Below are 27,409 nucleotides of genomic sequence, written 5' to 3'. Positions count from 1 at the left end.
GGTGAGGGGTGAGGGGTGAGGGGTGAGGGGTGGACCCGGGTAAGATTAGGCGAGAGTGGTAGTAGGTGAGGGTGTGGCAGGAGAGGAGTGCAGAGGTGGGCGGGGCGGAAGGGAGAGAGTATCAGGAGGTGGGCGGGGACAGGGCTGAGGTGGGGGGGGGAGCAGGAAGGCGAGAAGGGGAGGGAGCACCAGGAGGTGGGCCCAGGCAGGCCAGGCAGAGGTGGGTGGGGGCAGGGCAGAGGTGGGCGGGAGCAGGGGGAGGGAGCATGGAGAAGTGGGCGGGGGCAGGGCGGAGGTGGGCGGGCAGGCAGGGTGGACCGGGTGGGGGGCGCAGCGGCGAGGCACAGAGGGGACAGCGGAGTCCAGCGGACGCAATTTGGTGGGGACACAAGAGACACCGCCAGTTCCCAGAGTCGGAGAGTCCGAGAGGCCACCCGGCCTCACAGAGGGGGGACTTCGTCCCGGCCCTCCCCTTCCCTCCCCCCTCCCAGCCTCACTTGTACAGCAAATGAACCCGGCTCCCGTCACAGCTGAGCCGGTCAGGGGGCTCATGGGGCCCCCTGGGCAGGCCCCCAGAGGGGTCTGGGGGCGTCGGGGGGTGGCGCCGCGGGCGGAGCTGCTGCCGGGACCGGAGCTGGTGGCGCAGCTCAGAGACGCGCTCCTCCTTCTGTGGGAAGAGGACGGGAGAAGGGGAAGTGAGGAGCGAAGTCGGGGTTGGGGGTGGGCAGGGCCGTAGAGGCAACAGTGGACAGAGGAATGGAGAGTCAGGAAAGAGTGCACAAGGGTGAGGGGGGTGGGGGACGAGAAGGGACCAGAGAAGTGAGGACCAGGGACGGGAGGGACGGTCCGTGCGCCCCCACCGCGCACCTCGGCAATGATCTTCTCCAGCTCCCGGTTCTCCTTCTCCAGCAGCCGGGACTTCTCCTCGTCGTTGTTGTTGGTGGAGGACCCCGTCTTCATGGTGTCCTGAGCCTCTGACTGCCACTCGCCGCGGGTGACCAGCCGGCGCACCTGGGAGGCCAGTGTGGGGGGTGGGGGGTGCTGGAGCAGGGCGGAGGGGGGGAGGCCAGGAGGGGGGCAGGGGGGCAGGGAGCAGAGGCCCAGGATGAAGGCCGGGTTCGGGCCAGACCGCGGGGGGCGGGGGCCGGGGGAAGCCTGACCTTGGGCACAAACAGTACCACCAGAGTGATGTAGGAGGAGAACACTATGGCGAGGGACGCAAAGGCAAAGGCGGCGTCCTGCTGGCTGGACAAGATCATGGTGACGGGGGCGGTGATGAGGCACAGGACCTGCGGGCAAACGAGCTTGGGACCTCCGGGCTCTCCTCCCCCAGGACGGCCCATGAGGACACATGCTGGCACAGCTGCCTTGCCATAGGGGCCCAAACGTGAGGCCACCCTCTTGGGCTCTAGGTCAGCCCCTGCCTCTCCTGCTACCAGAACACACATTCAGTCCCCAAGTGTTCCACACCTGGTGGCAAGCCGACCTGGCCAGGGAACCACACACAAGCCATCTAACGTTTCTGCTTCCTCGCCCATGTAGTGGGGACAGTACCATGTGCCTCATGGGCAGTCACAGGAAGATTAATGAGACAGTGTCTGCAGCGTGCTTTACCAACTGTAAAGTGCTTGGCAAACCTGGGGCATTAAAAACTATTTAAGACTTGCACCCACTGACCCCAGGCAGCCCCTGGGGTCAGGGCCAGGTGCTGCGGCTCACCGCCACATTGTAGATGGCCATGCCCACGGCCCTGTGGTCGTTGATCTTCTCGGTGGACACGCTCTTAGTCTCATAGGCAAGAAAGATGCCCAGCAGCAGTAGCAGCCCCTTGTAACCATAGAAAATGCCTAGAACGGCAGGAATCGGTCACATGGGCAACAAGCCCTCCAAGCGTCCACCCCTGCGTCCACTCTCCGCCCACACCCCCCACCTACTGCAAACAGGGCTCCCCTCCCGTCGGCCCCTCTGACCTAGCACAGCCATCTCTGTGCATCCCCCAACCTGACCACCTGACCACCTCCTCCTGGGACACAAGTGGATGACTGCTGACAGCAGCTATCCACCAGCCCCGGGGCCACACAATGTCTCACCCCCTCACCCTCCAGGCTGAGGGTATGTTTTACCCTTTGTGGTAAAACCACAAGACCAGAGCAATGTTCAGGAGGCCAAAAGGGGCCTGCCCCAGGCCCTCACAGCTCTGGTCTTCCTATAGGGAGCAGACCAGAGAGAAGGGGTCAGGCCATCCCCCCTGGTCCCTCCACCACACCCCTGCTTTAGCCCCCGCTCCTCCTGGAAACAGTCCAACTCTCCCCCATCCCCAGAAAGGGTCAGTGCAATGACACAGAGGAGGACACTCTTATTCCAAAGACCCTTGTCCCCACCAGCCGGCTGTCCCTGCCCCACCCCCTCCCCCACAGCTCACACACCGAGCCACGTATTCATCTTCTTGGAGCTGCAGTGCTCCAGCTGGGGCAGGATGGACACATCAATGTCTTCCTTCGGCTCCTCCTTGGCAAAAGTCTAGTGGAGAAATTGGGCCACCAGAAAGATGGCAGTCACCCTCCCCGCCCACCCCTGCCCCCCCTTTTCTAGGAGACCCTGGATACTGATGCCAGGCCCCGTGCTAGGCCCAAGGGTGTTTTCATGAACCCCAGCTTTCCACATGCCTGGAAGGTCTACACATCCCTCCTGGCTCCCCACTACTCGCTTTCATCAAGGAACCTCGGGGCACCGGAGCATGATGCTGGACAACGCTCTCCCACGAGGGGCTGCACGCCTCCAGACCGTACTCAGCCCACACACCAGCAAGCCCCACTCGGCCCAGGCCTCAGTACCTCCTCCCAACCTGTACCTCAATGGTTCGATGCAGGGGGTCCACAATCTGCCAGATGGCGAGAGTGACCACATCCATGCCCACCAGCAAGCCCACCGTGGCATACAACTTCCAGGGCTCCAGCGTCTGCACAAACAGAGCACAGGCCAGTTGGAAGAAGCCCTCTAGGCCCCGGGAGCCAAGGACCTGAGGGCCGAGGAACAACAAGCAGCTCACCTTCCTCCACTCCTTCTTCTCCTCCTTCTTCGTGAAGACCGTATGCACCCACCAGATCTTAGTGAACATGGAGCCGTAGCCCAGACTGAACCCCAGACCCAGGAGCCAGAGGCGGGCCTGGCACAGGACGAGAGAGCAGGGCAGTGTGGGGCAGAGCCTCGGGAGGGAACAGGGGTACAGCCGGTGGGGATCAGGGTGTGGAGGGCCAGCAAGGGAGTCCCTGCCTTCAGCAACGTCCTCCCATCCAGCAGGGTGACCGGCCACAATCTCCTGGGGTTACTGGCCAATCGGGCAGGTTACAGCCCCAGACCCTCCACAACACAGCCCCACCCACCTCTGCAGGCCCATCTACGGGGCCTTTGCTCCCCCTGCTCCAGCCACACTGACGTGCCCGCCTGAGATGCTGGCTCTTCTAACCCTGCAAACCACGTGAGTGACCACCTTTATCTCTCCAGCTGATAAAGCCCACGTGTCCTTCGATATTCAAATGCCACCCCTGCTGGGGTCCAGCCATGTCCTGAGCTGCTTCCTCTCTGCTTCCACAGCACTCTGTGCAGACACTCCTCCTAGAGCCCCCTCTGTCTACCTCTCCCACTGCTTTCTGGTTTTACTGGGGACATACGGCCTCTGGCGGGGTGCACGTGCACAGCTGCAGGGTCGGGACAGGCACACAAGGAGGCGTGAGGAGGCGTGAGGAGGGCAGGGAAAGAAGGACTATTTCCCACCAGCATAACAGAACTACAGAAGCCAGCTTTCCCCACAGCCCAGGACCTGCCATGCCCCGAATACCAAGAACGTCCTCCCTGCCCCCACTCCCTGCTGTTAGTTCAGGTCTCCGAACCACAACCAAGGCCACCCTGGGAACCCAGTTCCTTCTCTCAGCCCCACACAAGCTGCCATTGTTCAAGGGCTCTTTGCGCAGACCCTCCTTCACCCTCAACACCTCCCCTCTTGTCCATGAGGCCATGGCAACCTTGGAACCGACAAGAGAGCCACACAGTGAGAAGGTCTGGAGGACAGAAAGAAGGAATGGGGCCAGGCAGGGACCACAGGGGTGGCATTAGGGGGACAGGGACAGTCGAGGAACAGCAGGGACCACGGCCTTCCGGGCCGGGCTCCTGGGCGGGGGGGGGGGGGGGGGGGGAGGACAGCTTCCTCCTGCAGGGTGTCCGCCCCACATCCTCCTTACCTGACAGACAAAGGGGAACTGGCTTCTGCCAATGTGGTAGCCGTCCAGCCCGAGGGGGAAGACGGCAGCCAGTGCCAGGGCACAGCCCACAGCAGTCAGATTGTTCAGGTGGGGCTGGGAGTTCTGGATGTAGCTAGGGGCAGAGGCGGGGGGGGGGGGGGAGAGAGTAGAATTAACCTCTTCTCCTGGGGGGGTCAGCTCCTCAGTGCCGCCAGGGCCTGACCCAAGCTCAGCCACGGGCAAGGGTGCATGGTGCAGCCTGGGAGACAAGGCCGCGGGGGCGGGGGCTGGCACAGAGCTGCGGGGAGCTCCCCAGCCCAGGACACCACCTGCACACACTGTGTCCCCTGGCCCCAGAGGCTCTTGGTGTCCAGACAGCTGCTTTGGGGCTGGGATGGGGGGTTTCCAGCCCAGTGGCTACTGGGAATGCATTAGAATGAAAGCATCCACCGCCCAAGGCCTCCAGAGGGTCTTATCCTTGGTTCCTCGGGAGGGGAGGGCATGCCCGCTGTCTGGGAGGGGCAGACAGAACAAGGAAAGTGTCAGGAAAGAGACTTACCGGACATGAGAGTTGTAGATGTTAAAAGACAGACAGACCACAGCCAGGACAATGCCCAGGCTGGACAGAACAGAGACGGAGATGAAGAGTTTCTGGGACATGAAGCGAAATGTCTTGATGACCAGGGTCTGGTCAGCCGGGGGGGCCCCTCCTGCATGGCATGGGTGGTAAGAGGGGTCTGGTCAGCTAGGGGTCCCTCCTGCATGGAACTGCAGGTGGGGGGATCTGGTCAGCTGAGGACCCCTCCTGCATGAAACTGGGGGGTTCTGGCCAGGTGGGGGGCCCCTTCTGCATGGCATGAAGGGTGAGAAGGGTCTGGTCCCTCCTGCATGGAACTAGGGGAGGGGTCTGGCCAGCTGAGGACCCCTCCTGCATGGCACTGGGGGGTTCTGGTCAGGTCGGGGGGGGGGGTCCCTCCTGCATGGAAATGGGGGGTCTGGTCAGGTGGGGGTCCCTCCTGCATGGCACTGGGGGGGGCACGGGGGACAAGGAATGAAGATGGGGCAGGTGACACCATCCTAGCCGTGAGGACATGGGGACCCTCGCTGCCCTGGATCGGGGCCCCTCCGGTGCCCACTCCCTGCCACAGGGGGTCAGGAAGCAGTCAGAAGTGAGGGGTGGAGCTGCAGACCCAGATGTATCACCAAAGCCTTAGTCTGTTTCTGTCATTGTCTGTTCCGTGTGTTTTTCTGTCTGTTTTGCAGCAAAGGAAAGTGGGTGGGAAAGGGTTGACAGAGATAAACCTCACGAGGTCTCTTATGACTCAAATCAAAAGCTGCAAAAGACAGCTGTAGAATCATAAATCCAGAAACTTCAAAGTATCCAGGCTGGTCTCCTCACCTTAGGAAAACATTGGTCTGTGATTTTTACCCCTCATAGGGTGATATACCCAAAGGTGTTTTCTGGTTATTAATAGGGGAAGCTCAAATGTGTCATCGAGTTCACAGGGGAAAAAACGAAAAAGAAAAAAAAAACCAATTTCAATTTGTTTCGCTTTAAAAAGAAAAGTGTAATTTAGGCCGTGCAGCATTTATAGCAGCACAGAACACTGTCCTAAATTCAAATTATGAAGAAATGTCAGCTCACCAGCAGTGCTGGGAATCTCTAGATCCCAGCTGGGTAGGGCAGCTGTCCCCACCTCGGTCCCTCCTTTTGTCCACCTTGAGTGTCTTTCCTATTTCTGATCATTTAGCCCACAAAGCACACAAAGAGTAATTGTTTCCTTTTTCCCTTTAAAAAGCACGTTTCATTGGAAGAGAATTACATGAGGTTTCAAAGCCTCTCCTATAGTTTAAGTTTTCCTGACAGAGATGAAGAGGCCATTGTCGGCCTCAAGTAGCTGGTTCAGAGACAGCAAGGCACCAGAACAGCTGGTAAACCCAGATGGGGTTTCCTGGCTGCCCCCTGTGCACCCCCACCCCTAACCCTCAAACCTAAGCAATGTCCTATCCATACCAGTGCATTGCTACCAACCACCTGCCCCTCCCCAAATACACAGCTCCCCTAGCCGTGTCCTAACCTGGGCCCCCGCCCCCAGACCATGTACCCCGCGTTCTAGCCTCAGGCACCTGCCACCCCCTCACCCCCGTTCACATGCACAAAGCTCTCCCTCAACTGCTCAGAGGCACTGAAGGAAAACATCAGCAGGGCCCTGCTTACCAATCCACTTGTCTGTTTTGGACCAGGAAAGGTCATCCTTGGTGCTGTCATAGTAGCCAATCTTCTTGTAGCTTCCACCTGGATGGGGACAAGGGGAGTGGGGGGTGGGGGTCGAGGGCCCAGCCCGGGCACCAGCTTCCCAGGGTTCTACTTCACCCTGAGCCCCTCAAGGGCACCTGGGAGGACCTGGGGGCCATCTGAACCAGCAAATCTGACTGAAAGGCAGCACAGGATGGGCCCCAACGCAAGTAAATACAGAAGAACATCTTCTACGTCTAAATTGTCCGCCGCCGTGCGGCAGCCTCACACCTCTCACTGCGGATGTCTCGCACGTCGATTCTGGCTTCTAAAGCTTTCAACATCCCTGCTCATTCTCCCTCTCATGACAGACAGAATCACAGGATCTATTTTCCCAGTGGCTTTCATTTTAATTTTAGACATTTCTCTTCTGTTGGCTTGGGTTCTAATTCCTTGGAAAGTTGCATCTGCCTCTTTAAAGACCCACAAGACAAGACGGAATGCAGCATGCAGCTCCTAAGATTCCTGTTCCACATCTGGTTATGAACAGCTTCCTTCAGAAGCCAGCGCACCGCCCTCCAGCAGGGGTGGGAGGAGGGGGGAGGACAGGGGGAGGAGGATGGGGCGAGGGGAGGGAAAGTGGGGGAGGGGAGGAGGATGGGGGATGGGAGGTAGAGGGGGGGAGGTGGTGCGAAGGAGGAGGATGGGAGGTGGGGGGAGGGGAAGAAGGGGATGGAGGGTGTTTGGGGGGGATGGGGTGGGGAAAGGCGGGTTTTGGGGGATGGGGTGGGACGCGGGGAGGAGGAGGGGGGTGAGGATAGGGTGTGGAGGAGGAAAGGGGGGTGGGAGATGGGAGGAGGGGGGTGGGGGGGCAGGAGAGAAAGAAACTTCCCTCCGAAGGCCACACAATGGCTCTCTTGCAGGGGCTCTAGGAAGCTGGTTGGGGTGTGAACAGTTCAGCTCACAGAAACCTGGCAAATACACACATACATGTGGTAAATTATAAGAAAATGCAATCTAGAAAAACCAAGCTATGTACACCACACAAAAATTAGGATGCTTGTTTATATAGCAGGGAAATTCAACAGGTTGGTTCCTTTACAAATGGTCTCTGCCAGATGTGGCTTTCCTTGAGTTGTGGGCAAGTGACCAACAAGGCGTTAGCCCCTCGTTGGCAAGCCAGCCAAGGGAAATTCCTGAAATTAAATGGGAAGCCACTGGGGAAAGACGGGCTTTCACTTTGCCTGCCCCTCTCCAACTCCTGAAAACCCACCGTCCCTCAGCTTTTCACTGCTCTCATACTATAAGAGCTTGACGAGCAGTGAGAGGAGAGCAGCCAGAGGTGGGAGGCCCCTAGGTCATTGAGTCTTGCCCCAGGCGGTGACCCCGAACAGCTGGCCCCTGCCCCCTGCGCTCACCCTGCAGCTGCTCGATGAGAGTCCAGGCCATCCGGGAGCCGCTGGCATCGAAGACCACATGGCCCTGAGGGAGGGAAACAGGCGGAGGCAGACAGAGGTGATAAAAGCAGGAGCGAAAAGAGACTCAGGGACTCTCTGGATCCTTATGCTTTGATGTAACTGAGCCTCTGAATGAAGTCTATTTCTGGCATTTGCCTGCATATAGGACGTACCCCAGATGCCCATACCCTAGATTTCAGACACATTATTCTGTTGAAAAGAAGCTTCACCCATGGGATTTGAGTGAGAAAGAACCCCAGGTAGAGCACCGGAGACCCGGCCCCTGGCTGTGTGACCTGGGTAGTCACGAAATCCTTCTGGACACTAATTTCCCCACTCTGAAAGGAACAGGAGACAACTTATCCGACTATTTCCTCCTCTAACGTTCTACAATTCTCATCTATTAATTCCTACACTGGAAAGAAATGAGGGAGAGGTGGACAGAAAAGGAATACACCACTTTTCCTTCTAGTCTCTTATGGGTTCTTCTGGTTTGGGGGTCCCTACCCCCCAACCCAAGACCCGTTATTGCAGAGACTGACGTGCACATCCAGGAGGAGGATACTGTGTCTGTGGGAGGATGGGGAGTGTGAAGGAGGTCACTGTAACTCACAGAGACGCCCTCGAAGGACGAGGAGTTCATCGCCCGGTAGATTTGGTCAGTAATGGTCTGGTTGTTATAGTTGAAGTCCTCCAGACGCACCCCCGAACGGCCACCCCCTCCAGACGTCTTGTTCAGAGCCAGCGCCAAGGCCCAGATGGCGTCATAGGCCAGCGGCGCCTCCTGGAACCCACCAGTCTCCTCGGGGTGTCTCTTGAGTCGCTTGGTCAGCTTCTCCACAAACTCCTGGGATGTCTGCGGAGGGAAGGAGGGGAGAAAGGGTTGGCGCAGGAGGGGGTGGGGGGCACGGCTTCTTATTCTGGCTCCAGAACTTCTGTTGAACGGATGGTTTGTGCTCATGACAGATGGAGCGCACGGCCCTTCGAAATCTAACCATGGCCCTGTATCTCTTAGATCAGCTGGTGAGCTGGGTCCAGGGGCTCAGCGTGCCCAGCCACTAGCTCAGAATGGGAACAGAACGTCTAAGGAACAGTCACTCTGCAGAACGAATGGCAAGAGAAAGGAGACGTGGACGACCTTCTCTCGTGCTCAGACCCAGCACCTGACACCTCCTCCAGTTCGGAAACACCCTAGTTGAGGTTCCTGCAGAGCCCTCCTCACTGGACTCACCAGGCAGGAAGGGGACTCTTCAGTGTGCTACCTGCCTTACCGTCCTCACGGGCCTTCAGCTCACAGCCCCCTGAAGGGTGTTCGAGAGACTGAGAGCCCAGAAGCAACCTTCATGTGTTTGAGGTCCAATACTCAGCCCCTACCCACACCCTCCCCACCCTCAACCTCTTTCCTCCAGAAGCTAAAGAGAATGAGATAGCTCCTGTAACTGTCAGGAGATGAATAAAAAGCCCTAAATTTCTGTACCTGGCAATGACCTCATTTGGCTAAATAACCATAGGTCAGTTGCTCAAGTTTTTGGAAATGTCTACCACGTAATGGAGAAAAATCACATCTGTCCTCTGTTACCTCCCAGAGGCCACACGAGGAAATACCCAGAGGCTACCTCTTGGCAAAGCACAAGTAATACACAGGGCACCTCAGAACTCTGTTAGATCTGGAATGTACTAACATCCTCAGACTCTAAGGAAGAAATGAATGATGAAGTATAAATAAAAATCTGTTTCCCATGCCCTGCCGCTTTTCTTTCTATTCAACTTTCTGAAGATACAGCAGTGGGAGGTGCAAGGGGCAGGCAGTGTGGTACAGGGGAAACTGCCTCTAAAAACAGGCCAGGACCAAGTTCCATCCGTCTGCACACCCTCAGCACCCAGCCCTGTGCCCAGCACACCATGAACAAGCAGTAAATGTATCCTGGATTAGGGCAGCAAAAAATACCCCACATGTAATTCTAATGGGAGATACATGTCATTGTACATTTTCCCAAACCCACAGAATATACACCCCAAAAGCAAGCCCTTGTGTAAACTATGGGCTTTGGGCGATAATGTATCAATGTAGATTCATCAACTATAGGCACTCTGGTGGGAATGTTGATAACGGGGGAAGATGTGCACATATGGATTCAGGAAGTATATTCTTCTCAATTCTGCTGTGAACTTGAATTACTCTAAAAAAAATAAAGTATTTTTAAAAATGTCCATTGGCACTTTTCCAAAGAAGACATCCAGATGGCCAACAGACACATGAAAAGATACTCAACATCACTCATCATCAGGGAAATACAAATCAAAACACAATGAGGTACCACCTCACACCTGTCAGAATGGCTAACATTAACAACTCAGGCAACAACAGATGTTGGCAAGGGTGTGGAGAAAGGGGAACCCTCTTGCACCGCTGGTGGGAATGCAAACTGGCGCAGCCACTCTGGAAAACAGTGTGGAGATTTCTCAAAAAATGAAAAATAGAACTGCCCTACGACCCAGCAATTGCACTACTAGGTATTTATCCAAGGGATACAGGTGTGTTGTTTTGAAGGGACACATGCACCCCAATGTTTATAGCAGCCCTATTGACAATAGCCAAAGTATGGAAAGAGCCCAAATGTCCATCGATGGATGAATGGATAAAGAAGATGTGGTATATATATAATGGAATATCACTCAGCCATCTAAAAGAAGAAATCTTGCCATTTGCATAATGTGGATGGAGCTAGAGAGTATTATGATAAATGAAATAAGTCTGAGAAAGGCAAATATCATATGATTTCACTCAGATGTGGGATATAAGAAACAAAACAGATAAATGTATGGTGGGGGGAACAAGACGAGAGAGGGAAACAAACCTCAAGAGACTCCTAATGACAGAGAACAAACTGAGGTTGATGGAGGGAGGGTTAGGGGGATGGGCATTAAGGAGGGCACTTGTTGGGATGAGCACCAGGTGTTGTATGTAAGTGATGAATCACAGAGTTCTCCTCCTGAAACCAATATTTCACTGTATGTTAACTAACTAGAATGTAAGTACAATTTTGGAAGAAAACAAAATAATAAAAACAACTTGAAAAAATAAAAAATAAAACTAAAAATGTCCACTGGTGGGGGACCTGGGTGGCTCAGTCGGTTAAGCATCCGACTCTGGTTTCAGCTCAGGTCATGATCTCAGGGTTTGTGAGTTTGAACCCCACGTCGAGATTCTCTCTCCCTCCCTCCCTCTCTCTCTCTCTGCCCCTCCCCTGCTCACACCCTCTCTCTTGTCTGTCAAAATAAATAAATAAGTAAACTTTTAAAAAAATGTCCATTAGATAGATCTCAATTCCAACTGACCCATCTACCTGCTGTGTAACCTGAAATGACTTATTAAACCCCACTAGTTGGTTATTCAACTTTTTTTAAGTGATCTTCAAGCTCACTGAAGAGCCCAACATGGGACTTGACCTCATGATCAAGACCTGAGCTGAGATCAAGAGTTAAACACTTAACCCACTGAGCCACACAGGCGCCCCCTGGTTATTCAACTTTAAAATGGGCATAATACTATCTCGAAGGGTTGTTATTGTTATATAAAATAACAATATATATAAAATACAGGGTATAAAGTAAGTTGCAGTTTCTCTTTGTGAATCTCCTTGTCTCTTAATCTCACTGTTGTCACTGATACTCAGATCTATAATCAGGCTCAGCATTTCAGGACCTGTATCCCCAACTGTCTCTGAGGCATTTGTAACTATACGATCAGTAATCCAAAATTAAAAATATCTAAGACTAAGCTCAATTTTTCTTCACTCCCAACACTTCCCAATACATGAGACTGAAGCTTTACAACCACCTTGGGCTCTTTCAAATCATGAAGTCCTCTCAATTCTTCTATTGAAATATTTCATTAATAACCATCAGCCCCTATGGGGCACCTGGGTGGCTCAGTCGGTTAAGCGGCCGACTTCGGCTCAGGTCACGATCTCGCGGTCCGTGAGTTCGAGGCCCATGTCGGGCTCTGTGCTGATAGCTCAGAGCCTGGAGCCCGTTTCAGATTCTGTGTCTCCCTCTCTCTCTCTGCCCCTCCCCTGTTCATCCTCTGTCTCTCTCTGTCTCAAAAATAAATTAAAAAACGTTAAAAAAAATTAAAAAGGGGCGCCTGGGTGGCTCAGTCGGTTAAGTGGCCGACTTCGGCTCGGGTCATGATCTCGCAGTCCATGAGTTCGAACCCCGCATCGGGCTCTGTGCTGACAGCTCAGAGCCTGGAGCCTGTTTCAGATTCTGTGTCCCCCTCTCTCTGACCCTCCCCCGTTCATGCTCTGTCTCTCTCTGTCTCAAAGATAAATAAACGTTAAAAAAAATGTAAAAAAAAAAATAATAACCATCAGTCCCTACACTGAAAAATGTTAATAATAATAGCTAACATTTCTATTTCCTTACAATGTACTAGGTATTTTTTAACATATTTATAAGGTATTTCTAAGGTGTATATATAAATTTATTTAATCCTCAAATAATCTAATGAGGTTTATTGCCCATTTTAGAGATAAAGAAACAGGCACAGAAAAGTTAAACTTTCAGAAGTTATACCGCACAGCAGGGCTGGGATTCAAGGCCAGGCAGGCTGGCATCAAAGTCCTTACTCTTGGGGTGACTGGGTGGCTCAGTCAGTTAAGCGTCCGACTTTGGCTCAGGTCAAGATCTCACGGTTCGTGGGTTCGAGCCTCGCATCGGTCTCTGTGCTGTCAGCTCAGAGCCTGGCACCTGCTTTGGATTCTGTGTCTCCGTCTCTGCTCCTCCTCCGCTCTCTCTCTCTTTCTCTCTCTTTCAAAATAAATAAATAAAAACTTAAACAAAAAACAAATGTGATGGAGGGGCGCCTGGGTGGCGCAGTCGGTTGAGCGTCCGACTTTGGCTCAGGTCACGATCTCACAGTTTGTGAGTTCGAGCCCCGCGTCGTTCTCTGTGCTGACAGCTCAGAGTCTGGAGCCTGCTTCAGACTCTGTGTCTCCCTCTCTCTCTGCCCCTTCCCCTGCTCACACTCTGTCTCTGTCTCTCTCTCAAAACAAAACATTAAAAAAAAATTTTTTAAGTAGGGAAAAGCTGATAACAAACCTGGAAACAATCTCAGTGTTCATCAGTGGGGAGTGTCCAGACCCACCATGATACATTATACAATGTTAGTTTAAAAGAAATAATTTAGGGGCGCCTGGGTGGCTCAGTTGGTTAAGCGTCCGACTTCGGCTCATGTCATGATCTCACGGTTCGTGAGTTCAAGCCCCGCATCGGTCTCTGTGCTGACGCTTGGAGCCTGGAGCCTGGAGCTTGATTTGGATTCTGTGTCTCCTTCTCTCTCTGCCCCTCCCCACCTCCCCATCTTGCTCTCTATCTCCCTCTATCAAAAATAAATAAACATTAAAAAATAAAATCTTAAAAAAACACAAAGAAACAAAGTCCATAGTCCTCCTAACCACCTTGCATCACTCTGCATGTGGACATGCCCCCTCCGAGAGCACCTGCCCAGCAGACAGCCGCTAAGCTGAGACTTTCTGAGTCATCCTCAGCCTCAAAGTCTATCCAATCTCCAGTTCAAGGTAAACACTGGATCAGGAAAATACCCAGATGGAAAGGGATTCATCTGCTAGGAATGGGGTCCCCCCTGACCACATCTTCACAATTTCTGCTAGCTCCAGGTCACTTGACAAACACACTTGACCACGGGGGGCATCGGCCCCCCCTGACTAAAGTTACCAAAAAAAATGTTTCCCCTTGGGTCAACAGAGATACAGTTGCAAATGTTCAAGTAGAAACATTACTAGGCAGCTCAAGGAGAGGCAAACAGCAAAACTTCTACAACCCATAGAAATTAATAATCAAGTATAACTTTATGACCCTAATTTTCACCAGCCCTTCTGTTACAGCCCTTTCTGGAACTTCACACTGACCTAAAGGGTGTGTCCTGGGGCAGCTTTTGATTTTGTATTGTACCAGGATCTGATGAGACCTCTACCCCAAGAGACAGAATCTTATCCCCAGGTACAGCCCCCTCCCCACTGCCCCTCTAGCCCCAGAACTGCAATATTTCTCCAAAACTACTCCAACCTACTGTCCTAAACTATGTTTCTCAACATATGCAGAAAAAGGATTCAATAAAAAGGATATCCATTCACAGTAAAATCCCTTGGCATTAAGAAAAATAAAAATAAAAATAAATAAACCAGGGTTTCGCAATCTCTGCACTATTGACATTTGGATCAGGATAATTCTTTGCTGTGGGGACTGATCTGTGCCTCATCGGATGTTTAGAAGCATCCCTGGCTTACCCATCAGAAGCCAGTCATGACAACCAAACTTATCCTTAGATATTGCAACCTTTGGAAAACTACTGCTCGAGCCAACAGTCCTCAAGATGTGGTCTCCAACCAACAGCACCAACATCCCCAGGGCACTGGTTAGAGATGTAGGTTCCCAGGTCCACCTCAGACCCGCTGAATCTGAACTTCCAAAGGAAGAGCCCAGTAATGTGTGTCCTAATAACCCTCCAGGAAGGTGAAGCTTGAGAGCCAGTGCCCTTAAGCGACAGCCATCCTTATGGGCCAGAGGCAGTTCTGCTTTTCTCAGTCAGCATGGCTCTGGCCCCTGGGTCCAGCCTGTGCTTCTGGTCCACCCTCCTGGTCCCTGCTTGATTCATCCACCATGTCTTCCCATCAGTGGTTCAGGCTGCTTCTACCCCTGGAAAATCTCGGCTGGTCCACTTGGTGTTTCAAGCTATGAAGCAGACCTCCCGTCACCAGAACAAAGGCTATGGCCTCAAAGGCAGGCACTACCTCTCTCTAGAGACCAAGAGCCAGAAAGGGACCCTCTCGCTCATTGAGTTCCAGAGCCCAGATGTCCCTATTCTCTGCCAGGGACTCTACTGTTGCCTGCTGTGGGGCAGAAGCTGGGACGGGCAGGGCCTGGGCTCTAGGCACCAGCTCCAGTACTCCCCAGGTTCTCTCCAGGTTCCCCAGGATGGCTCACTGCTCAGGTGCTCTGCAGGAAAGTGATCCCTGGGAACTTCCCCAGACAGAATCCACAACTGGAGTCCACACAACACAACCCTCTGCTAGAACAGACTGACTGGACCTTCTTCCTCCCCTGCTCCAAAACTCTCACCAGCTCAGGTGTTAGCCAATAAAGGCACAGAGTCTTTAGTCAGAATTCATGGTTTTCCATGGAGGGTGATGGCACAGAGGGTCTGGGGTCAGACTCCAACAGGGGCCAACTCTGGCCTCACGACTCAGCAGGGACAGGGCCGGAGGGTGATGGGGCAGAGGGGTCTGGGGTCAGACTCCAACAGGGGCCAAATCTGGCCTCACAGCTCAGAAGGGACAGGGCCCCTAGGCCAAGTCACTTAACCTCTTTGCATCAGTTTCCTGGTCGATAGAACAGAATGAAAACCCTTATCAGAGCATTGGTGGGAGGATCACTGAAATCACGTACCTAAGCTCCTGGTTTACTACACAAAAGCATTTTCACTGAACCTTTGTTTTGATGAGATATTTGGGACTTTACAACCATGAATTTGCCCCTGGCATGCTTTCCAAAACAGGTACCCCAGACCTGGAGCTACCCCTGGGAGTAATAAGCAGGCATGCAGATTGCCCTGTAAGCTGGCTCAAGACGCCCATGGTCCTCGGGGTATAGCACTGAGAGGAAAGGAGTGGGTGCCCCTCCCGCGGGGCCCCCCTAGCCTTCCCAACCAGAGCATGCGCCTCCCAGCTCCAGGTCCGCCACTATCCGTTATCCGGAAGTAACTGATTTCAAAAGTCCCTTTTATATCTGAAATTCTAAAAGGGAATCATTGAAACAACATCAGAAACCAAGCTAACTGAGTATCAATCAGGAGTGAATATTAAGCAAGTGCAAAGGGCCCGGAAGTCACTAAGAGAATAAAAGGCGTTTCAGCTCAGGAACAGCTCTGCCGAGGCGCCTGCGTATACAGCATCTATATTATCATTAACGCCTCTCCTTCACTTGACTTCTTGCCAACGGCTCCTTGTTGCCATGGTAACAGCCCTTCCACTCAGGTGGGCCTAGTGAACTTGCCCCTCGCATCTCTGCTTCCCGCTCCCCTGCCCTGCCAGGCTCCCTCAGTCCTCGCCCCTGCCCAGGGGCTGGCTTCTAGGTCCCCACTCTCACCATGTTGGAGATGCTGCGGGTATTGGCCGGGTTCAGCATGACGATCTCAGTGGTGATGTGGCCTTCCACAGCCTCCGTCATTTCGTCCACTGTGCAGTTGATGGACGGGTCGTAGATCTTGAACCAATTGTCAGCATACCAGCCGATGAGGAACCAGACGTACTTCTTCCCGAAAAGCCGCTCCTTGTACACCTGAATGCAGAGGAGGAGGGAGGCTGGGCCCTTCTTTCCCTTTTTCTTTTATTTCCCTTGACACTCTCCAGCCTCTTGGGAATCAGAGAAGAGCAGAGAATTGAAAAGAGGAATCTACAAGTCTCGGAGGGAGTGGGAAAGACTCGGCAACTCCTCCTTCTAAGCTCCTCCCCAGCTAGTCAGGAAAGATGGGACTCGGGCTCCTGCAGAAGCACAGAGGGTACAAAACTGAGATCTGGAGAAAGTGCTGTGTGTGAGAAGCCAAGATGGGAGGCAGAGTCAACAGACAGGAGCATCATATTACTCGTCATCTCACAGCATCTGCTATCAACCTGATCAGAGATGCAAACAGGAGACCCCACAACACACCCAACGTACAGAGCCCACCCAGACCCCCGCCTCCTCTGATTCCAACTCTACCTCACAAAAAACTTTCCGGGCTTCGGTCTCATAGAACAGTCCCACGATGATCCGGGCATCCTGGCGCTGCAGAGTGGACAGAAACAGCTGCTGAGGGAGGCCTGGAAACAGCCAGCTGCTGAGGGAGGCCTGGAAACAGCCAGCTGCTGCCACGGCATTCATCCCCTGCCCCAGAGTGCTTAATGCAGGGTTCTGCTGGAGGGGTAGCATAGAAATGTCACTGGACAATGGAAACGAACCTCCCCAGGAGATGCTACTGTCTCGCAGAATCAAAATTCTGTGATGCGATAGAGATGTTAGCTGGGGGTAGAGGAGAGGGGAAAGTGGGTGATGGGCATTGAGGAGGGCACTTGTTGGGATGAGCAGTGGGTGTTATATGGAAACCAATTTGACAATAAATTATATTCATAAAAAAAAGAGACGTTAGCTAGCATGGGTTGTAATCGTATTGCAACACATCAATGTATCATCATAGCTTATATAATATTACACATCAATTATATGCAACCTATAATATGTAACATGCAATATATAACTGCATGCTACATATATATATATATATGTATCAGATCAACTCGTTGCAGGCTGCAAGCTTACACAATGTTATACACTAATTATATCCCAACAACCTGCCTGTCTGGTTCTCCTCTCCAGCCCACCACTGTCCCCCCAACCCGGTCCCTCTGTAGGCTGAGCCCACCACTCCCAACCACCCCACCTTAAGGTTTTTGACAGGCACAGCTGGATCTGAGAAGAAACTCTGGCGGAAAGTAATCTCGATTCCAGCCTCCTTCACTCGTTCCTCTAGGTCGTCCAGAGTCTTGGGTGGGAATAAGAAAAAATGGAGAAAGCACAGGTGCACAGTGGCATAAAGACCGGAGATGCTACCTGGGGATCGTACACTCTGAAGTGGAGGAACCGCAGTTCTGACCCTTCCTTCAATGGGATCTGCCCCAGGGTGGGAAGAGCTCAAAGGAAAGCAGCTGGGGTCTCAGGGATGGTCCTATGTGGGAAGGTACTTATGAGCCCCTCGCAAGGATCTGTGTCCTGGGAGGTCACCCTATCCCCCCACCCCCACCCCCCGCCAATCCCTACCAAGCAGCAAACATGGGGGAGAGCAGAACAGAGGAATCGGGGAAAGATGAGACAGGGCCTGGTGTGCACACGATGGTCTCAACCTCAAGAGGCAAGTGGGCAGACAAAAGGATCACAGAAGAATGTCCTGGTCACTGAGAGAAAGTCAGGGGAGGATTGAAGGGCTGCTGAACATGAGGGCGGGTGGAGGATCCAAAGACCAGAATAAAAGGAGGGGCTGCCTCCGTCAGGTTCAGAGCCCTGAGCTTCCTCTTTTCCACCCGTGCTGTTCCAGAGACGTCTTCTGCCTCTCCTGTCCCTCCTTCTCCGTTCCCACTCACACTTGCCACCCCGAGTGTCTCTGGATTTGCTGCCTTTCTGGGTTCTTCTCTCACATTCTCTCTCTCATCTCATCTGAACTGTGGAGTGAACCTACTTTATTAGAAGTGGGTCATTTGGGTCTGTCTGGGGAAGAGAATATCAAAGGGGAAAAATGTTCTAAAACTAAGAAGTTGGAAAGAATCTTGAAAACTCAGCTCTGCTTATTCCTCTGGCTACAGAAAGAACATGCACTTAACCCAGTCGGAATGTATCTGCTTTTGATAAAGAAACAGGATCTTCTCCCCAATAAGGGATCCTGGCCACATGTCTCCACTGGCATGTGGAAAATGCGCTCTCACCGAGGTGAAGACCTCAGTGGTCTGCTGGATGGTGGCGATCTTCCTCCAGCCCCACTTCTCAAAGAGCTTCACCCGGGTGGGATTGTGGAGTGTGGCCGACGGATGAGTTCGAAAGAACGTAGGGAAACGCTGCCGGTTGGACAGGGCCGGTGAGCTGGAGCCGTAGGAAAGCTGAGGGACAGACACAGCGCGGGGCACGCTCACGCTCCAGGCTCCCAGGAGAGGGGACCCTCACAGACCCACCGCCTGGCACAGGTGCCTGTTCCCTGATCTGACTTCACTTCCGTCTGATAAGAAGCTAAGTCAGCTGCAGCTATCAGCCCCCTGCTGCCAGGAGGCCCCAAAGGACCAGGAGTCCTGCACCTGGGTCCCTCCACAGCCCTCTTACATGCTGTCCACCCCTGTTCAGCCCCCACCTTCTGAAACCCCCCCCACCCCCACCTACCACAATGAGGTTCCACATCCTGGCAGCCTCGGCCACAAGTGTGGAGACAGAACTGCAGCCAGGCATGAGGATGATCTTGATGGGGTCATTGTAGAGCAGCTCGTACAGGTACTTGGTGGCTTGGCCTGGGTCACACTGGATGGGAGGGGGTAAGCGTGGGTTCTCCCGGTGCCCCCCCCTCCCCCCGCATCTCCAACAATCTAGTCACTCCTCGAGGACCCATCCCACCGCTGGACCCTTGTGTGCTTTCACCATTTTCTCCTGTCTACCCTCTCCTGCACGCACCTCCATCCGTGTTCATGCAGACACAATCTTCCCTCCCTTCAGCCCCTGCTCAGACAGCCCCAGCCTCACTTCCTCTAGCACCCCTGTCCCTTTTCCCGTGTCTCTGCTCCAAATCTCTGTGAGTCTGCAGGAATGTGAATAAACTCTCCCCAAGTCCGCAGACAGGCTCCTCAAACATGGCGTGAAAATTCCTCCCTCGCCTCTCCCCACCGTCCATTTTCCCCTGGCTCTTCCCTTTTTCCAAGGCTAGAGATAAACAAACAAGAGAGAACAGGGAACAGGACCACTAGGGGGTCCTGCTGGGCGATCCCTCCCCTCCTGCTGGGCTCTGACATTTGACGGGTCCATTAGAAAAAGAAGCCTGTGGGGGGGGGGGCGGGCGGTGGAGGGAGAAACAGGTGAGGAAAGAACTGGGAGAATAAATAGAAAAGGACTCTTAACAAACCGGGTGTTTTTAGGGGTGCGTGAAGGGGAGGCAGAGAGCCTGGGAGGGCAGGGGTGCTGGGAGGATGGCACGTGGGGAGGAAGAGCCCCATGGTCTCCCCCTGCCTGTTCCCCTCCTGCTGAAGTTTGACATTTCAGAAGCCGCTGGAGCCCCAAAGGAAGCAGAGAAGAAATGGAAGCCAGTGGGAAGCCAGGGCAGAGGAGAAACAGGAGGCACAGGGGACTGGGGGGGGGGGGGGATGGAAAAGGGGGGGCCGGCAGTGAGCAAATAAGGAAGGCCCCCTAGAGCTGCTCGCTTCCCACTGAGGCCTGACATTTGAGACCCTGTAGGAAGCTGGAGCAGGGAGCCAGGTGGGGCAGGAAGAACAACACTTCCCCCCACCCCCGCTAGGAGGGGCTTCTCCGGCAGGCCCCACCATCCTGAACTGTCCCAGGGGGCCACTGCAGATCCTACCCCAGCCCATCGCAAGGCCCCTGGGTGCCCCCCTCCTGGCTTGAAGGAAGGGTAGACAGGAACACGGACATACCAGAGCATACACACAGGGCCACTAGCCTGCCCCACATCTCTTCCTCCGTTTCTCCTTCCTCCCCTACCTCCTCTCAAACCCTTTCCCTCCACACCCTGCTCCTCACTGCAGATTCCCTCCGTGTGATGCCCACCCCCTCCCCCATAGACTTCCTCTCGGCCTCCCCTCCGCTCTCTTCTGCAAAGGATCCGGATTTGCAGGCAGGAAACCACAGGAAAGCACACATTCCTGTTAGTCTGCTTTCCTTGTGCCTTCTCTCAGGGCTCCCCCCACCTGCTTCCCAGCACCTCTGGGGAGTCACCTCTCATGGTGGAAGAGTCTGAGCCCACATCCAGAGCTCCTGGTGACCCCAGTCATGACACCTGCACCCAGCCCTCCCAGGCTCCCGCCCCAGACTCCCGCCTCCAGCAGCCCTGACCCTCTGCCCTAACTCCTAATTCTTTTCCAGCTCCCCGCTGTGCCTCCACAGGCGTCCTGGGGTCATCTACCTAGGCCTCCTGCACGACAGGATTTCGTGCTCCTTCCGGACCAGTTAGAATATGTGTTTGAAACAAACTCCTCTAGCATGGAGAAGTTTAAGAGCCCCTCCCCAAGTGTCAGGAGGGATCTGAGTCCCCTCCCCAAGCTAACAGTCCCCATGCACCCCACCTTCAACCCCATTCCTGCCCCCTCTTCCCACACAAACCATTTCTAGGTGCAGATGGCTGTTGGAAAGAGTGACAATAAACCCTGAGTCCAGCCAGGTGTAAGATGACCGTTTCATCACCTCTGCACTCCACGGTCTCCCAGTCCCTCGCGTTTCCGGGGCCACACGTCAGACAGGATAAATCTGAGGCCGGAAGCCACATCCTTCCCCACGTTCCCAATTACTCAAATGGGACATAGGGTGGGGAAGGAAACTCATGGCCGACCCAGATTTTCTCACCTTCGGCCTTCCTCTGGTCCCCGCCTCCCTAACCCTTCGTGCTGGTCCTTTCTCACATCTTAGAGGCCACAGTGCTGAACAGAGGAGCCACTCCAGACCCAAGTTCCACAGGAGCCCAAGGACTGATCCTCACCCCAGCCCTCCTGCTTGCCCCCTCCCCCACTGCCCTTCTTGCTGGTTCTCTCTTCTGCCGGTTCCCAGACTCCCTCTATCCCTAGGCTCTTGTGCGGGCTCCCTGCAGACCGCTAACCCAGTTCGTTGCCCATCTCCCAACCGTTAGCCCCTCCCCAAGCACAACACGCAGTGTAACCCACAACCCAGGAACCCTCAACCCGGTTCTGGTGGAGAATGAGCAGAAACCTGGTGGAGCTCACCACTACCTGGCTGTTTGGTTGTGATACATACACGAGAGCACGCAAGTCCCTCAAAATTTCCCTTATTCAGTCCCCATTCCTCCCAGCTCCAACCTGCTGTCAAGATTTACCTCGTTACCATGGAAAACGTGAGCCGGCCTCAGCTCCTGCCTCGGACACCTCCTCCACCCCTCCACCCACCCCGGGAGGTAACGGACTCCCCAGAGGGTCAGGGTCAGCCGGTGCCCTACACCCATCCCCAGTTCCCCCACCCCCGCCCCCACGTCCAGGGGTCCTGAGGAGCGGATGGGTCACGCTCCCAGCACGACCCACCTCCTAACCCCCTGACCCTCATCTTGAACCTCCAGCCCCTCTGACTCTCCCCAGGCTCCCACACCCCAGCCCACCTCCCTCCAGTCACACGTGGGAGGGGTCCACTTCGCCATCCCAGCGGTCACCCAGGCCAAGGCGCACGGCTGGCCTCCTGCCCCGCTGTCCCCTTGCCCCCTGTCCCCCTATCCCTGTCCCCCTGCCCCCTGCCTCGTGTCCCCTGCCCCTGTCCCCCTGCCCCCTGTCCCCCTGTCCCCTGTCCCCCTGCCCCGTGTCCCCTGCCCCTGCCCCCCCTACCCCTGCCCCTGCCCCCTCCCCGCCCCCGCCAGGACTACCTTGCTGTCGTGGTGGATGAGCTTGAGCTCGTAGTCCGGCAGGATGTCCCTGCGGCTGTTGACGTCCTCCAGCGCCATCTCCACCGCGGGCTGGCAGGCCTGGCCCCCCGGCCAGCCCCCGCTCATGGGGAACAGCGCCCCGATGTACACTGCGCGCCGCTCTGAGGAGGGGTGCGGGGGGACCCGCGGGTGAGGCCGCGGGAGGTGAGGGGAGTGGGAGGCCCACGCCGGGGCCACCCCCGCCGCCATCACCACCAGGAGCGGCAGCGGCCACCCCGCCCGGGGAGAGGGGACCCCCGGGCCCATGGCGTGGGGGGGGGTGCTGCTTGGTGGGGAGGAGCTCAGGGGGGACACTTTTCCCGGGGAGGGCTGCTGAGGGGGTGTCGAGGCGGCGCCTCCATCCCGGGTTTCGGAGGGCGCAGGGGGCCGGAGCCCCCAGGACGCGCGGAGGGCTGGCTCCCCGTGGCCCCCGCGGCTCCCGCCACCGCCGCTGCCGTGGCCACCGCGGACTCTCCTCGCGGACTGACCGACCGACCGAGGGGAGGAGGAGACGGACGGCTGGGAGGGGGCCCTGACGTCACGGGCGGCGCGCGGCGGCTGGGGGAGGGGCGGAGGGAGGCGCGCGCGCGTGGGAACGCCGGGGGAGGGGCGGGGAGGGGAGGGGCGGCGGACGCGACCCCCGCGGGACACCGGGGAGGGGCGTAGAGGGGAGGGGAGGGGAGGGGGCGTGCCGGGAGGGGGGAGGGGGGGGTGGAGAACCGGGGAGAGAACGGGGGTGTGGACGGACGGGCGGATGGATGGGGCGGGGGCGGCTGGGGGGGGGGGGGGGAGACAGGACGCGAAGGACCCGGGATCCGAGGAGGGAGAAGGAGGGGTGGGGAGGGCAGGGGCGGGGGTGCGGGGTCTGGGGGGAGGGGGGCAAGGCCTGGCCCTGAGACGCGTGAGCGTGGCTGGCGGGGGCGCCTGGAGAAAGCCCGGGGAGGTCGGGGGGAGCCCCGCGGGGAGGAATTGGGGGGCCCCGCCGGGCTCTGCCCTCCGGGAGGAGCGGTGTGGGGAGGAGGCGGAGCCGAGCGCGGGGCGCCGAGCGGGGAGTCGGGAGGGACCGCAGCCTCGCAGAAAACCGGGACTGGAGGCAGAAACCAGGTAGGAAGGAGGGGCCGGCCGCAGACGGGGGCGGGGGGCGAGAAGGACGGGCCCCCACCGCCTGGGGTGCAGGGGCGCGAGTGGGGGCTCGGGGGTGCAGTGCGCGAGAGGAGGGCTGTCATCTCACCTGAGTGCGGCGTTCGATTCACTGGCAGCAGGAAAGACGGGGATCAGAGAAGAGTTACCACCGGCGCCCGGCTTCCCCGGCCTGAGCCCAGCCCCCTCCCACACCTGTCCATGCCGGGAGGCCCGCGTGCAGCAGAAGCCTGCGTCTCTGAGGGTGGGGGGAAGGGTGCCTGGGGATAAGAGCAAGGTGGGGCTGTGGGTCAGGACCTGTTGGTTTTCTTCTTTCATTGTTCATAGGACAACAGAATTTGAGACAGGAGATGGGCAGATTCTGGCTTTGTGGAGCCTACATATTATAAAATGCAGGGGTCTCTCTTTAAGAAGAAACAACTGCAGCTTACAAATACAATTGATTTTAAACTGTTGCTGTTAAAATCTTACTTTTGCATTTTTTACAAAAAGCTATGACCGTGTGAACACATTACTAGAGCACAGGAAGAGACCCTGGGTGGGACTCCCAGTTTCCAGAATGGGGTGGTGAGGTATAAGCAGAGCAATGACATTAGGGGACGAAGCCAGGCCAGGACCTCCAGAGAGTCTGCAGAAGCGGGGGACGCATGAGGCCGGCCTGAATCCCGGGGACAAGAGTGCAGGGGCAGAATCTGGGTGCCCCGGACAGGAGGCATTCTGCTGAATGAAATGACAGAATAGGTGTTGGACACAAGACTGAGTGCCCTGGGGAAGGACGGAGGTTGTCCGAGACCCTCCTTTTCCCCTCCCCCATCCCCGGGTCATCCTTCAGTGCTCTGACAGTTCTGCCCCCAATTTTAAGTCTTTTTAAATTTCACCCTGATAACTCTCCACCCCAGATATTCTTTCCAATCTTAATGTTTTTTCTAAGTATGATATGATTTATTTCTGAGTCTTTACAATAATCCAGTTATATAACAAATGGAAAGGAATCAATTGTAGAAGAGGGTTATGCCTAGAAAGTTCTAAGTTTAGAGATAGGCTAGGGGAAACTGCAGTATTTAAACCTTAAGAAAGGTGATGGAGGGTGAGATTCATAACGGAAAAGAGAACATGTAGAACTGGGAGCAGGGAGGAGATCTCTAAAGAGGAAGGTAGAGGAAGGGGGCCCCAGCGTAGGCGAAGTGGACACTGATGCTGCAGAAGGAAGGGGGCTGGAGAGAGGCAGGCGAGGGCAAGAGTTGGGTTTTCACCTCCACTTCCCCAAAGCCCCCCCCATTTTGCATGGCACCCCTTCCCTTCCCGCCATCCCTTCCACCCCGCTCCCAACCTCTGGCACGCGTCCTCAGCTGCATGCAGGCAGCCGGTCCCCTCACCCTGGCAGTGGGGCTTGGGAGCACTCCACTGGCCCTGACTACAGATGCTGCGGGAGCTGCCCACCAGATGGAAGTCAGGGTCACACCGGAAATCCACCCGGGCTCCGTCCAGAGCGGGGAGGTCCCCACCCGTCAGGAAAACCTTCCCGTTTTCCAGGGCCAAGTATGACTTGGAGCAGATTCGGACTGTGGAGAGACACGAAAAGGAAAAGAGAGGCAAGTTGGGGAAGGGGGCCTCAAGCACCCCACTCTTCAGGAAATCTGGCGTCCTCTCCTCCCTTAACCCTGGAAGCATCCACACACCACCCAAGGAAAGGGAAAAGGCGTTTCCATGGTAGGAACCTGAGGTGGAGCTGTAGGTGCACAGAAGGGACTCTTTTCAAAGTCAGCGGCAGTGGGCGGTTCCCTGGCTTTGAGAGTGCGGATGTGTAACTTTAGATGCACAATTGGATTTACCTTTCTTATTATAGTCGGCTTACAGTAATGTCAGACTGGGTTTCCTTCGTGGGTATATGGCCTCTGCGTTGGAGACAGAGGTATTCAAGACTGCAGTGAAACCATTTTACGAGGGTTTTTGCACAATCTGCCACTAGTCCTCAAACAGAAGAACTCACAAGCAAGATGAATAATCAAGCTATTTTGTCAAGTGGTCAGTGGCCTAATGCAGGGAGGATGAGATGAGGTGATGTGTGGGCTGCTGACTTTACTGCCTCCAAGTGCGGTAGGGAAGTCCCTCTTACATGGTGTGAGCTCTGTAAGTGTCCTTGTGAATTGTGACAGTGGTTGAAAGTGCTGACCTAAGCAATAATGCTAAGTGTGAGGCGGCCAAGGAATGATCTAGAAGAGAAGAGGGGCTTGGGGATGCTACTCACCGCAGCGGCTGGGAGTGTCCATGTCTGTCCAGGAGCCGTTGGCCAGGCACTTGCGGACCTTGGGCCCCACCACCTCGCGCTCCCCCCGGCACACGTACTCGATCTCATAGTCCACGGGCAGGAAGTTGATCGCCTTCACCTGGTCCCGAGTCAGGCCCCTGTACCTGATGCCCCCTTCCCAGGGCGGGTGTATGATCTGGCACCCTGAGGGGTGAGTGGAAGGCGTCAGAGAGGAATGGCGGGGAGGGGAGGGACAGAGGGCGTGGTCAGCGGGCAGGTGGCGGGCCCAGGGGAGCAGCTGCGGTGCCAGAGGGTGGGGGTCAGGACGGGTACAGAACCCGGGACGAAAGGAGAGAGAGCTCTGCGAGCTCGCCAGTGAGGAAGGAAGGGTGCAGGTTGGGGGTGATGGGCAGAATTAAGAAATGGTGAAGGGGTACACTGTGCCGGCGAGCTTGGTAAAACAGACTGGAGGAGGATTTTTGAGCGAATTAGGCTGAGAGGGCGGGGGGGGGGGGGGGGGGGGGGCTTAGACTCCCTGGGCAGCAGTGTAGGCAAGGAAAGAGGGGTGGGGTTGGGCCCATCATGCAGGGTCCCCGAAAGGTGGCCTATGCAGCAGTGTGGGGCAGACAAGAGGGGGCGCTGGGTCACAGGCGGGGGTGATGGAAAGGAGGTCAGGGATGTCACAGTGGGTCCGGCGGACGGGACAGGAATGGGGACCAGAAAAAGGGAGGGGGAGGGGCAGGGAGAGGGGGAAGGGGATGGGGGTGCCCGAGGTCGCCGGCGAAGGTGCACCTTCGGAGGTGGCGTTGGGGGTCTGCGCCCCGCCCGCGCCCGGGGGGCGGAGGAAGAGCGGCGCCAGCGGCAGCAGCAGCAGCAGCAGCAGCATCTGAGTGACAGGAGGCCGTGAGGGCCGGACCCCCGCCGGCCTGGCCCAACCCGGGAGGCCCGCCCGGCCTCGCCCGCCCGGCCTCCCGGGGCCCGGACCCGGCCCCGACCCGGCTCCTCCCGCCGACGAGACGCGCGCCCGGCGGAGGAGGCGGGGGCGGAGCCCCGCGCGGGGTGGGGTGGGGGGGAGGAGAGAGCGCCGGTCCCCACCCTCCTCCTGCCTCCCTCGGCCCCCCACCCTCCCGGGACTCCACCTCTCGGCCCCCGCGCCCCGGCCCGGCCCTCCCCCGCGCGCCCCTCGCGGAGCCCGGCTGCCGGCCCGGCTCTTACCTCTGCGCCCGGCCGGGCTCCCCGGCTCCGCGGCTCCCCGGCTCCCCGGGCCTGCAGGCCCCAGGCCCGGCCGCTCCTCCCGCTCCCCTCCGGTCTCCCCGACCGTCCCCTCCGCCCGGCCCTCCTCCCGGCGAATCCGCGCTCCGGCCCGGGTCGCCCTGCCCTCGCGCTCCCCCAAACCCCACCCCGGTCTCTGCTTCCCGGGGCGGCGGCGGCCGCGGGAGCGGGAGCCGGGAGCGAAGGAGGCGGCGCCGGGGACCGGGGGAGGCTCCGGGCGGAGGGAAGAAGGAGGGTGCGGAGCCGGCAGGGCGGGGGGGGAGGGCGGGGGAGCCCGAGGAGCGGGCGCCTCCCACAAGCAGAGCCCCGGGAGCCGCCCCGGATCCCGGCCCCGCCCTGGACCGCCCCCGGCGCCGGGGGGTAGGGGGTTTGGGCGCGCACGCACCCCGGGCGGGGGGCCGGCGGGCGGGCCTTGGGGCGCCGGAGCGGGCTGGGGGGTGGGGGTGGGGGGCCGAGGGGCCGCGAGCCGCAGGCGGGGACGCAGGGATGCAGGGTTGCAGGTGGAGGAGGCGGCCCCGGATCGCGGTGAGAGGAGGGAGGCGGGGGCCGCGAGGGGAGGAGGAGAGCCAGGCAGGTGGGAGGGAAGGAGAGCTGAGGTCA

The 27,409-nt window shown here is 56.6% G+C and overlaps 1 protein-coding gene across 2 annotated transcripts; it reads right to left on the bottom strand.

Moving 5' to 3' along the window:
* Positions 1-28: 28 nt before the first annotated feature.
* Positions 29-26,989, bottom strand: GABBR1 (gamma-aminobutyric acid type B receptor subunit 1). 2 transcript variants are annotated; one of them, XM_023253567.2, is made up of 23 exons: positions 26,753-26,988; positions 26,330-26,423; positions 25,538-25,741; positions 24,666-24,851; positions 23,381-23,401; positions 22,111-22,271; positions 18,912-19,046; positions 18,467-18,637; positions 17,431-17,532; positions 16,713-16,778; positions 16,101-16,292; positions 8,545-8,787; positions 7,893-7,956; positions 6,457-6,534; positions 4,798-4,948; positions 4,239-4,371; positions 3,050-3,166; positions 2,852-2,959; positions 2,427-2,520; positions 1,720-1,847; positions 1,161-1,289; positions 868-1,011; positions 29-667 (listed from the first exon to the last, which is right to left on the bottom strand). In XM_023253567.2, exons 2-23 carry the CDS (start codon positions 26,421-26,423, stop codon positions 494-496), a joined length of 2,895 nt encoding a protein of 964 aa, XP_023109335.1. In that variant the 5' UTR covers positions 26,753-26,988; the 3' UTR covers positions 29-493. The 2 variants fall into 2 exon arrangements, with proteins under 2 accessions (XP_023109335.1, XP_044912953.1); XM_045057018.1 differs by lacking the exon at positions 3,050-3,166 and having other exon boundaries at positions 26,753-26,989.
* Between the last annotated feature and the right edge of the window lie 420 nt (positions 26,990-27,409).

This window comes from Felis catus, chromosome B2 (genome assembly GCF_018350175.1).
Source record: "Felis catus isolate Fca126 chromosome B2, F.catus_Fca126_mat1.0, whole genome shotgun sequence".
Lineage (NCBI taxonomy): Eukaryota > Metazoa > Chordata > Mammalia > Carnivora > Felidae > Felis > Felis catus.
Note: the sequence above shows the minus strand (reverse complement) of the source record. Positions and strands in the feature narration are given on the sequence as shown.